General features: G+C 41.6%; 2 protein-coding genes across 2 annotated transcripts; one reads left to right on the plus strand and one right to left on the minus strand.

Annotated features, from left to right (window-relative positions):
• The first annotated feature begins 2843 nt into the window (after positions 1 to 2843).
• On the plus strand, positions 2844 to 3618 carry LOC119354630 (citrate-binding protein-like). Its single transcript, XM_037621356.1, has 2 exons — positions 2844 to 3134; positions 3235 to 3618. Exons 1-2 carry the CDS (start codon positions 2844 to 2846, stop codon positions 3616 to 3618), a joined length of 675 nt encoding a protein of 224 aa, XP_037477253.1.
• Positions 3619 to 9503: 5885 nt separating this feature from the next.
• LOC119286123 (agglutinin isolectin 1) lies at positions 9504 to 10522 on the minus strand. The gene has a single exon (XM_037565475.1). The coding sequence runs from the start codon at positions 10479 to 10481 to the stop codon at positions 9843 to 9845; it is 639 nt and encodes a 212-aa protein (XP_037421372.1). The 5' UTR covers positions 10482 to 10522; the 3' UTR covers positions 9504 to 9842.
• Between the last annotated feature and the right edge of the window lie 443 nt (positions 10523 to 10965).

Raw genomic sequence — 10965 nt, forward strand, 5'->3', positions numbered from 1 at the left:
CTTTGGTGATTATCTGTGCATTATATCCTGCCTCCTTGTCCAAAAGTATCCATTCTTCCATCAATATTTTTGATGAGAATTACTTTTCTTAATGTACTTTGCACCTGTGTTGCGCCTTCCCGCTTTGTCATTGTCAAACTAACTAAATTTTTGTGGTCCTACATCCTATGGCACCAAAGCATTTTGCCTAGTTTGGCTACTTAAATCTTGTGTATGTGTGGTCATGCTTTGTTCTATTCTTCAAGAATCGAAATTCAAATGGCTCTCCAATTTACTATCTCTTAATCAAGTGTTCCACCTCTCTAAATACTACCATCCTCAGATTGTTGCATCTCTTGACAATCATCAGTACATGTGTAGCAGATCTTATTTGAAGCCTGATCCTTTGCTACTCAACATGTGTCATGACTCACCACATGATCGGAAGGACAACTTGAGCATGGATGTATATTTGACGAATAAAAACTGAATTGCTATTTGAAAAACATTATGAATTTCATGTCTTCTTGGAATTCTTTTTAAAACCAACTAATTATTTTAGCTATTTGCGAAATAGAACTGTAGTACTCATCCGCCTAGTACATTGATCAAATTGTTCATTTCAAAAGTTAAATCCAATATTTAATTTAGGGAATCCAATTAAACTGATTTAATTGATCAAATGTTTAGGCTGGTCAAAACCATAGTAAAGGAGGTTTTTTTCATATTTATTGTTTAAAAACCGCCATGTGCCAGTCTTGGTAGCCCCATTATGTCAGATATGGCACACTTCTATAGTTTACAGAAGGAGACATGTGTTTACAAACCTCGTGATGCGATTTAGGGACTTAGAAGAACATTTTCTTAGTTCAATCACTAGATTGAACCATACTTAGAAGCCTTGTTTTGAGGAATCATGTGTGTGTGTGTTGGGCGGGGAGGTCCCCAACTAAAAATATTACTCAAGTTGGCCAAGGCCAATTTGTTACATCATCAGAAGTAGGCAAGAAGAAAGGTATAACCTCCAAGAATTGGTGGTGTCCTTGTGTTCTAGTTTCCTAAACCTATGAAACCAAAGGGTGAAGTCATTTAACATGTTTTGTAATGTGGTAGAGCTATCTTGATCAATGTCACTGAATACAAGCATATTCCCAAATCTTTCGATGGGCGTTGAGAATAGCGGTGTTCCAGACTTGGTGGAGCAGAGGTATTGGCGGCTGGAATTCCCAAATACCATTGATATCTTGGACATTTAGGTCAATTCCCAAGTGTTACCATATCCTGACAGTAAAGGAACAATAGAGAAACATGTGCTCTGTTGACTCAGTTTGATGTTGACATCTTAGGAAAGAACTTGACACGACAATATGCTTGTGGTGGAGGTTGAGCTTGTTGTTGAGGCACTTGCAGAATAAGAGCTACACAAATACCTTCACTTTATTGAGCACATACCCAAGACTCCCGGATGAAGTCGACATTTTGATCTATGAACCCCTCGTGCATGAAAAGGCCATAGGTGTGCTTGGTGGAGAAGGGAGCGCCTTTGTTGAGGAAACATTTGTCTTGCCTAACACCAAACAGAAAGTCATGCAACTAAGACAAGAGAAACTATAATTTAAAGGAAGGCACTTGGGGTTAGGCGATTCCTCAGGTTTGGCGTTACATAGTTCAACATGACTGAGATACCCAGATTGTTTTGTCCAACGGAATGGGTGAAAAACAGGTTTGGTATCTAGCCCAAAGACGGTGTAGTGACCATCTTTCATCGTAACGAAATAAACCCATTGTAGTTTAGATATTTGTTGGTTAATAGTATTTGGAAGAAAAGAGTCATGATTCTGGGTGCAAGTGGCATTAGGATGCTGAAGTTGTGCCCAACACACCCAAGGATTGTTGGTAGGTAGGAGAAATTTAATGAAAAAATTCATGAGTATGCAGATATTCTATGTATGGATACCTTTTATTGTTAGACCATCAAATTCTCTTAGTTTGCAAACATTATCCCACGCGATTAAGCATTGTCTGGGTTTTTGTTTTGGATTATGAGTTGTTGAAGGATGTCCGCAATTATGATGAATATGTAGGGGGGTGAAGTGGATTGCCCTGGTGTAGATCATGTTTGCAAGGGTAACAGATGCATGTGCATTTACCCCGCAAAAAAAAGCATGTGCATTTAACTCTAAAACGAACTCCACTTAGTCAAATCAAGACTTAGTAAAACAAACCAAATAATATGAAAACACTATATACACATTATTATAGCTCACCAAAGTGGGTCATACGTTACACTACTTAATTAGTGACCAATTAGTTCGACAAATCATCTCAGTGCAACTGTCTACGCATTTTTTTGAGATAGTGTTCCGGAAGTTTACTTTTGGCATTGGCGATCAGATTCAGCTGGGGATATAACTCCAATGCTTGGAAAAGAGCACACAACGGAGCACCCAACAAAGTGTAACATCGTCACTCACAACATATATACAAAAAACAGCTCCACTTAGTGAAATCCAGGCCTAACAAAACAAAACAAATCAAATCAAATTAGCAAAGCAGCGGAGCCGCCAATCTTACCTTGTAGGAGTACACTAGCGTAGTGAAGTCGACGGTATATGTTACACTAATTTAATGATCAGTTAGTCCGCCAAGTCCTCTCAGTGTAAACATCAAGAATATATTAGCTACTACGCTAATTAGTTAATGGTCACTTAGTCCGGCAAGTCCTCTTTAGTGTAAGCATCAGGAAAATATTATTTAAGCTTGCAGGAACACTATATATTCGGCAGGGAGCTTGGTTACTTGCAGTTCATCACAAGCCATTTACCTACACGGCTACACGTGTAGAATAACGCACGTACACACACATGGCTCCTCACGCTCTCTCTTGGATTAGTGTGTCTCTGCTCATCTTCTTGGCGTCGTCGTCATGCGTTGTGGCGAGGGGCGCTCGGGCACCCAAAACCAACGACCCGACGGCCGGGTTCACCGCGGTGAGGCTCGGCGAGAGCAACTTTGCGCTGCAGCGGCCGTTCGATGAGACAAGCGGCGCCCGGTACAGTTTCGACGGCACCGTCCGGAAGCTGTGGGTGCTCTCCTCCGACAAGCCCCACGCTCGCCAGAGCCATACCAGCCCAAGAACTGAGATCAGAATGGCAGTACGTGCCAACTATTACTACTTCTACTCAATATGTATTTGGGTATACATAAAATCAGAGATCTTACTGGTTGCTTTTGCTATTCTTCTACCTGCTGCAGGGATACGACTACAGCTCCGGCGTGTGGCAGTTTGAGGGCCACGGCTACGTCCCCTCAGGCACGACCGGAGTGTCCATCATGCAGGTGTTCGGCGCCGGCGAGACAGCCACCACCCTCATGCTGCACGTCTACAACGGTGCGCTGCGGTACTACGACCGCCAGGTCGTGGAAGACGACATCTATGACAGATGGTTCCGGCTTAACGTGGTCCACGATGTCAAGGCGTCGACGGTGACCGTGTACATCGACGGCAAGCAGAAGCTGCACGTCAATGGCCGTGGCGGCGACTCACATTACTTCAAGTTTGGTGTGTACGCGCAGAACCATGACTCCAGCTGCATGGAGTCTCGTTGGAAGGGGATCAGGATCCTCAAGAAAGACTGACGCTTTGATTCAGACTTTACTGCCGATTACATATTTTTCTCGTATATATTTATGTTTTCGCCTTATCATAGTGGCTGTGTATTGTTTGTGGACTTATGATATTTCTTTTGCGAGGTTGTGGACTTTTGATTTGTAGACATATGAGCCTCAGAATGTATATATGTATGTCATCTGTTTGTGGTAATTTATTTTTCCTTTAATGTCCGGATGATGTTTTTTAGGGGAACCGGATGATGTTTGAGATGTGACGGATCTAGAAAATCTGTGCTCAATTACAAGGCGTATGAATTTTGTATGAAGTCAAACAGTGTAAATTTGACAACATTTTTAGTAAAAACTATCAACAACTACAACATTAATTAAATAGATATGAAATATATTTACTGTATATTTAATGATGTTATTTGGTACTACTGTAGTTTTAACCAAATCCTTGATGGAATATGCTTTAATGACCTCATGATATATGTGAAAAGAATATTCATCACAGTACGCATACACAATTACTATTCGTGCGGATGCATAAGTTAGTAAATAATATTCAAAATGGTAACAAATATTATTCCGGTTTCTAAGCAGTGTACATTAAAACTTTTGTGAAACATTCTCAAATTTTTACCACAATAAATTGGTGTCATCCGAGGAAACCATGACAAGTTCATGTTTTTCAGACTTCTTTTCATTTTTTGGAATTAAAAACCAATAACCTCCATGTTTGGGATCGAGTCTTGACACCCCATGTTTGGAATTCTTTTCCTTTTCTTGGATAAGGCCTAAACATAGATGAAAGAAAACAAACATGATTTTTTTTCAACCCAATATTGTCAACTTGTTTATGCACTTGCAGTTTGTATTCACTAAATTTCAATTAAATACACGTTTACTTCCCATTCGTGCCCATTTTTTCATACACCTGTACTTGGAATCTGAATTATATGCATTAAATGCCTAAAAATACACTTAATGTCTTAAAAAAGGAAAGAGAGAGGGAGAAAGAAAATATAAGAAAAATAATGTAGAAAAGAACAAAGGAAAAATGAAAACAAATAGTGTACAAAAGAAATGAAATAAAAGAAAGGAGAAGAAAAATATAAATATTTTTTTTGCCGTGTACCGCGTGGTAGGAACTCGGCAAAGGAATGCCACGCCGAGTGCCACGCGGGCAACACTCGACTAAGCATGGCTTTTCCAAGTGTCCTATCTTTGCTGAGCTTTTTTCTGCAGTAAGTATCACGGACCTTTGTCGAGTGCCTGACATTATGCACTCGGCAAACACACTGGCACTCAACAAAGTTGCCGATTCTGGTAGTGCAACTACAATATTAAATAGGTATGAAAGTGTATTTTATTATGTATTTGGTGATACTAATCCTACATCCTAAAAAGCCCATCCACACTATCTGATTTCTGCTTACATGCAGCCTATCCATGTCATCACATATGCCATGTAAGCGAGGTCAGCTAATCGACAATTTCCCTTTAGTTTCTTATGCCACCTCGGCAAAAAATTGTCTCTGCTTCTGTCACTTCTTCGCTCTTTCTCTTCTCCGTAACAAACAAACGGAAGACCTTACGTTGCACAACACCACTTCCTCTCCTCCACAATCTCTAGCAAGAAGGAACTAATGGAAGAATCGCGTAGCCCACGTCTAAAATTGATGAAGGGTCCAAGGGGACGTTTGTGCCATTAAAACCAATACTCAGCATGACTCTTCATCCCCATGGACCGTCGGCCATGCTCCACCCAATTATCCATTCGTCCTTCACCACGGCTGGACATTCCTTTTACTGCTCCTATATCCATGGCTCTAGTGTGCTACTGCTACATCTCTCCCTCCATGAGCTCACTTTTCCAATTTGTTAGCTACCAAATGGTTTGGACAATGCAACTGCCACTATTAATTCATCTGCTCAATACCGTTGATGTGGTGTCGAGCTTTCCTCCGGAGGAGCAGGCTGGAGCTATGGAGGTCGGGAGGAGGAGGCTAGCAACGGCGTGGTCCGTGGAGAGAAGGAGCCGAGGATTCGACAACGTGAAGGATGCGGTGTCGAGATTTTTTTCCGGAGGAGCATGCAACAACTCGATGGAGCCATGGAGGTCAGGATGAGGAGGCCAGCGATGGCATGGTTCCGTGGAGAGAAGGAGCAGAGGACCCGATGACGTGAAGAAGAGGGTGGCCCGCGGCCTGCCCGCGTCTTGCGGCGAGGCGCGGGGCGTGCTATGAATTCGGTACTGCCTATTTGGGCATCGATTTCTCATGTGCATTATGTTTTTTAGGGAATCATGTGCATTATGTCCCTTCTTCACCTATGTTTATTTCTACTTAGGTTTATCATTTTACGATTATCTGATCTTTTTATTTAGGAAAAGATGCCAAGGTTTCTCTCTCTCTCTCTCTCTATCTATCTATCTATCTATCTATCTACGTACACTTACCAATATCTATTTGTGTTCTTATGCAATTCCATTTTTAATCTATTAGTTTTTTCTCATGTACTAGCCTTTTTCCTGCTCAACCTACAGAGCAATGGTGACACATGTAACACTATTTTTGCGGCCACAATTTTAGAGATGAGGCAGATTCCACATGTTTTTGTTGCTTATGAGGTACAAACAATAGTCGTTGCTAGATATTTTTTCTTTGAGAAGGAACACATTGCATTCCAATTACCTCGGACCAACCAAATCGGTGGTCACAACACAGGATGCATTTACAGGGAGCTTTGACAGCCACACGTGCTGAGCAGCCATTGCTAGATCTTCTAATATGTGCAATTGTTCCCTAAAAGTACTTTCGAAATCTGCCATGCATTCAGGTTTGTTATGTTCTTTACTTTAAGGGCTAATATTATTTATTCTTTTTTATATGGCTTAATATATTTTTTGAGTAATATAGCTTAATAACTGGACTAGAGCTTACACGCAGCTTTTTCCTTTTTTGCGTGATTTAGGCTATTTTATTTTTTATTATACTTTTATTGATCTCCAGAGAGAATTATTGAATTTTAGTAAATCACAAATGAATTTTGCATTCATCATCTAACTGTTCACATGTTAAATAAGCTCTCACGGGCACAAAACATTCATCAAGTCATACTTCACCATTAGCAATAACAAGAAAAGCACGAACAATATCCATCATCAAGCAAAAAAGACTTCCATCAGCATTCTAATATGATAATAAGAGGACCACATCCTATTATCCAAATTAAACCAACATTGGCTACAAGGCCTAGTAGCTTTGCTCCATTGCACTATGTTTTTTGAACTTTTACTCTCTACAATTCCCCCTAAATGATATGTAATTAGAAACAAAAAAATTAAGCTACTAGGGTTAGAAGGATAATCATTGCTAAAGCATGCATCATTAAGGGCTTTTGGAAGGGTCAAGATAAGGGACGCTACACCAACAACCACTAATTTATAGACTTCGAATTAAAGTTGTTACATCATCTAGGAAGATCATCAAAACTAACAGGAATAGATGGCAAACTAAATGCACATCTAACTGTATTCTAGATATGTTTAGCCACTGCACATTGAAAAAAGAGATGATCATGTTCATCATTGATGTGGTGTTGTCTCTGTAAAGACATTGAACATTGTTGGTCTTTCCTCAGTGAGCTAGCACTGCACTATCTCCATGACGGTAGATCCTATTCCCCGAGTAGGTAGGTCCGGGAATAGAGATCAATCGCGTACCCCCAGGTGCCTCGTCCTTTGAATGGGTCGTCCCATTACGGGGTTTCCCCAACGGTTTTGGGAAAGTTCTTGAAGCAGGTTTTCTTTTTTTCTTCTATTTATTCTTTCTTTTTATGTTTTTATTTTTCTTTTATGATTTTTATATGTTTCTTCTCTTCATTTTTATTTATTTTCTTTACAAATTTCCAAACTTTTTAAAAACTTGCAACAAAAACATGAAATCATGAAACAATTTTCAACTCATAATTTATTTTTCTAAAATCATGAGCAATTTTCAAATTCACAGACATGTTTTAAAAGTTGTGAACATTTTTCGAATTCACGAACATTATTCACAAACTAGCAAACATTTTTTTCAAAGTTGTGAATATTTTTTGGATTCATGAACATTTTTTGAATTTGTGAACAGTTTTTGAATTTGCGAGCATTTTCTGAATCGGTGAACAATTTTTTAAATTCACAACAATTTTTAATAGGCAGCCATTTTTAAAAATTTGGGGAAAAACTGAAGCTCGCAAACATTTTTAAAATTCACAAACAATTTTTAAACATGGGCAGTTTCCAAGTTCATGGACAATTTTCTAAAATTCAGGAACAGTTTTTTAGGTTCACTGCCATTTTTTGAATCGGCGATTTTTTTAAACTGGGAACAATTTGTATTAATTTAACAAAAAAGATGAATCGGTGAAGTTTTTAAAAAGTTTGAAGCATTTTTCAAAATTCATGTTTTTTAAAAATTCTGTGAGCATTTTTATTTTATGAAGATTTAAATAGAAAGCGGGCCAAAATCTAAAAAACTGGCAGAAACCTCATTTCTGCAACAAAAAGATGCTGGAAAACCAAGCAAAAAAAGCACATCAGACAAGCTCGATAGCTCTCACTGTCCTAGTTGGTCTGGTCAATTCAGCTTTGCTGAGGGGGGGGGGGTGTGCATTTCCATGTTTCCCCTCATAGGTCGGAGAATACGAGATCCCCTACATGACTTCTTTGGGTCATCACAGTGGCAGAGCTTCATGGGGTCAACCTGGGCCACCCACCCCCCGGCCCATGAAGAAATCTCCTAATACTCCTTAGTATTTGGGCCATAAGTGCCCCTAAAAAAATTGGTTCATAAGTGTAGTAAAAATAACCCAAACCTCATAATTTCGCCCACCCTCAGCCCATTACCCCTCCAGAGATTTGGCACTAGCTCCGCCACTAGGTCATCACATCTCTATATGAATCCATCAGATGGCTTGAGTAAATATTAATTGAACTTGTCCTCATTTTTATCCCATGCTCTGGATCAACCCATCGCCTCTCCTCGTCGTGCCCAGGCGGCGACGCCTCTATGCGGTGCAGCTCCTCGCCGCATTGTATGGATGAAGGAGACAATGGTTGGCTTCACCACCGGCAATCGCAGGGCCACTGAGGTAGCCCACTGTGTAGGGACTACCCCCAATCATCATAGCGTATTGCGTGTACACAAAAAAATATCACCGTGATGCTAACTATTTCTCCCAGAACATCCCAGAGATAATAAGTGAATGAATTTGAACAAAGAAGTTGATATGACAGGGAATGACAGTAATGGGTTGCCATTCTTGAAGAGGAAGGTGTTAACGCGGGAAGTGACGATGGGGCACACCGTCATTGCCATGATGCCAATCCTGGTCGTGCAATCAGATCTTCCTAAACAAGCTTTAAAAGGTATTTTAGTCAGCCTCCTACTTATTTTTGTGCTCAATATTTTTTGTAGACCGTACATTTCGGAAAACTGCGGCATTTGAGGGCATTTTTGCTGCCGGTTTTCATGAAACTGGCTATAATAAAAGTTTTAAATAGCCGACTTTATCGGTTTGAACAGTGTGTCACTAAATAGTATTAATGTGTGATTGTTCTATAAAATTACAAAATAGCGACATATAGCCTCGCTATGGCTGCGCTATAGTTATTTGAGCAGGGTGCCGCTATTTGGCATAGCCTACTATTTAAAACTATGGTTGTAGCGAGGTATCAAAATTCATTCTATTAGTACTAAAAGAACTACATATTGGGAAAATATTTTTATAAACTAATTTATATGTATACTTATGGTTTTCAAGTATGCAACCTAAACACAAAATATTTGAACATTTGTACAAATATCTAACAATACTTATGCAAGACTACCACTTTTACTTTTACTGAGCAAAGGGAGTAATGTCGTGAGAACCATGGTAATATATTGCAACGAAATCACGAAGTACTCCAACATTACAACAGCCATGCATGCATCCTGACAACAGGTCATAACAAGAAAACTAATTTGCGGCAACAATAGCACACCCTATATTGCCACACAGTACTTTCTCACTGCAATATTTCCATGCATGCACGACAGCAATATTTTGTTTCTGCTGCAGTAACCTGCACATCATATTGCAAGCTAGAGAATTATTAAGGACTAGTACTCTAAAAGTAAGTGAAGGGAAACCGTAGGTGGCAATGAGATTGCCACGGATTATTCGTCGTTGCAATACTGCCATAGCAAGATTGATCATCATTCTTGGAGAAGAGTGGAGTTGGCGGTGATGGCCTCAGCGAAGACACCATCGCAGCCGCCACTCTGGCAGCCTGCACCGCAATAGCCCGGGCCGATGCCACAGGATCCCCACTTGCTACAACAGTAGTTGTTAGTGCAAACCCTGCCGCCGGCGTCCTTGCCGCACGGTTTGTCGGTGCTGCAAGCACCGCTCTGGCAGCCGCCGCCGCAGAACTCGGAACCGAGGCCGCAGAATCCCCACTGGCTGCAGCAGAGGTTGTTCGGGCACAGCTTGCCGCCGGCCTGGCTGCCGCACTTGATGTCGGCGCGGCAGGGGCCGCCCTGGCAGCCGGCGCCGCAGTACTCGGCGCCGAAGCCGCAGTACCCGTACTGGCTGCAGCACTGGTTGTTGGTGCACGTCGCGCCGCCGGCCTGGCTGCCGCAGCGCTTGCTGGTCCAGCAGGCGCCGTTCTGGCAGCCCTTGCCGCAGTAGTCGCCGCCCATCCCGCAGTAGCCGTACTGGCTGCAGCAGAGGTTGTTGGGGCACTCCATGTTGCTGCCTTGCTCGCCGCACCTCTGGGCCTGAGCGGTCGCCGCGGCGAAGGCGAGGACGGCAGCCGCGCCGAGCGCGAGGGCCCTGGTGCTCATCATCTTCATGCTTTTTGTTTTCTTGGTGCTGGTTGTGCACTTGTGTGTGTGTGTGTGTGGAGTAAACAGGTGATGATCCCCTCTTTATATAGGGGTTCTGATCACAGTAGTCGAATTCGACGTGGCAGCTTGCCATGCATGGGGCGCAGACACGTGTTCGCCCATCGTCAACGAGATTAACCTGATCGAGGAGAGTACCTGTTAATGCATGCATGTGATGTGATGCCAGATCCGTTTTTGATGGACGCGGCAGTACGACTACGTACTTGTGTATGAAGTTTAGTGCTTGCATGAGACATGCATGGAGCGCGGGCTATTAGAGTAGTTAGGACTAGTACACATATGTACGTATATGAGTAATGCTACACGTACAAACAAGTTACAAGATTTTATAAAAAGGGTTAATTTAATTGGTTAATAGGTGGGGTGGCGGCCCACCCTCTCCTGAAAATCAGGGAGGACAAGTTTGTGATTGGTTAGTAGATGAAAAAAA

This window comes from Triticum dicoccoides, chromosome 1A (genome assembly GCF_002162155.2).
Source record: "Triticum dicoccoides isolate Atlit2015 ecotype Zavitan chromosome 1A, WEW_v2.0, whole genome shotgun sequence".
Classification (NCBI taxonomy): domain Eukaryota; kingdom Viridiplantae; phylum Streptophyta; class Magnoliopsida; order Poales; family Poaceae; genus Triticum; species Triticum dicoccoides.

Bases quoted from the DNA above. Each gene is read 5' to 3' on its own strand.
- LOC119354630 (XM_037621356.1), top strand. From the start codon at position 2,844: ATGGCTCCTCACGCTCTCTCTTGGATTAGTGTGTCTCTGCTCATCTTC. The intron at 3,135-3,234 runs GTACGTGCCAAC...TACCTGCTGCAG, and splicing joins GAACTGAGATCAGAATGGCA to GGATACGACTACAGCTCCGG.
- LOC119286123 (XM_037565475.1), bottom strand. From the start codon at position 10,481: ATGAAGATGATGAGCACCAGGGCCCTCGCGCTCGGCGCGGCTGCCGTC.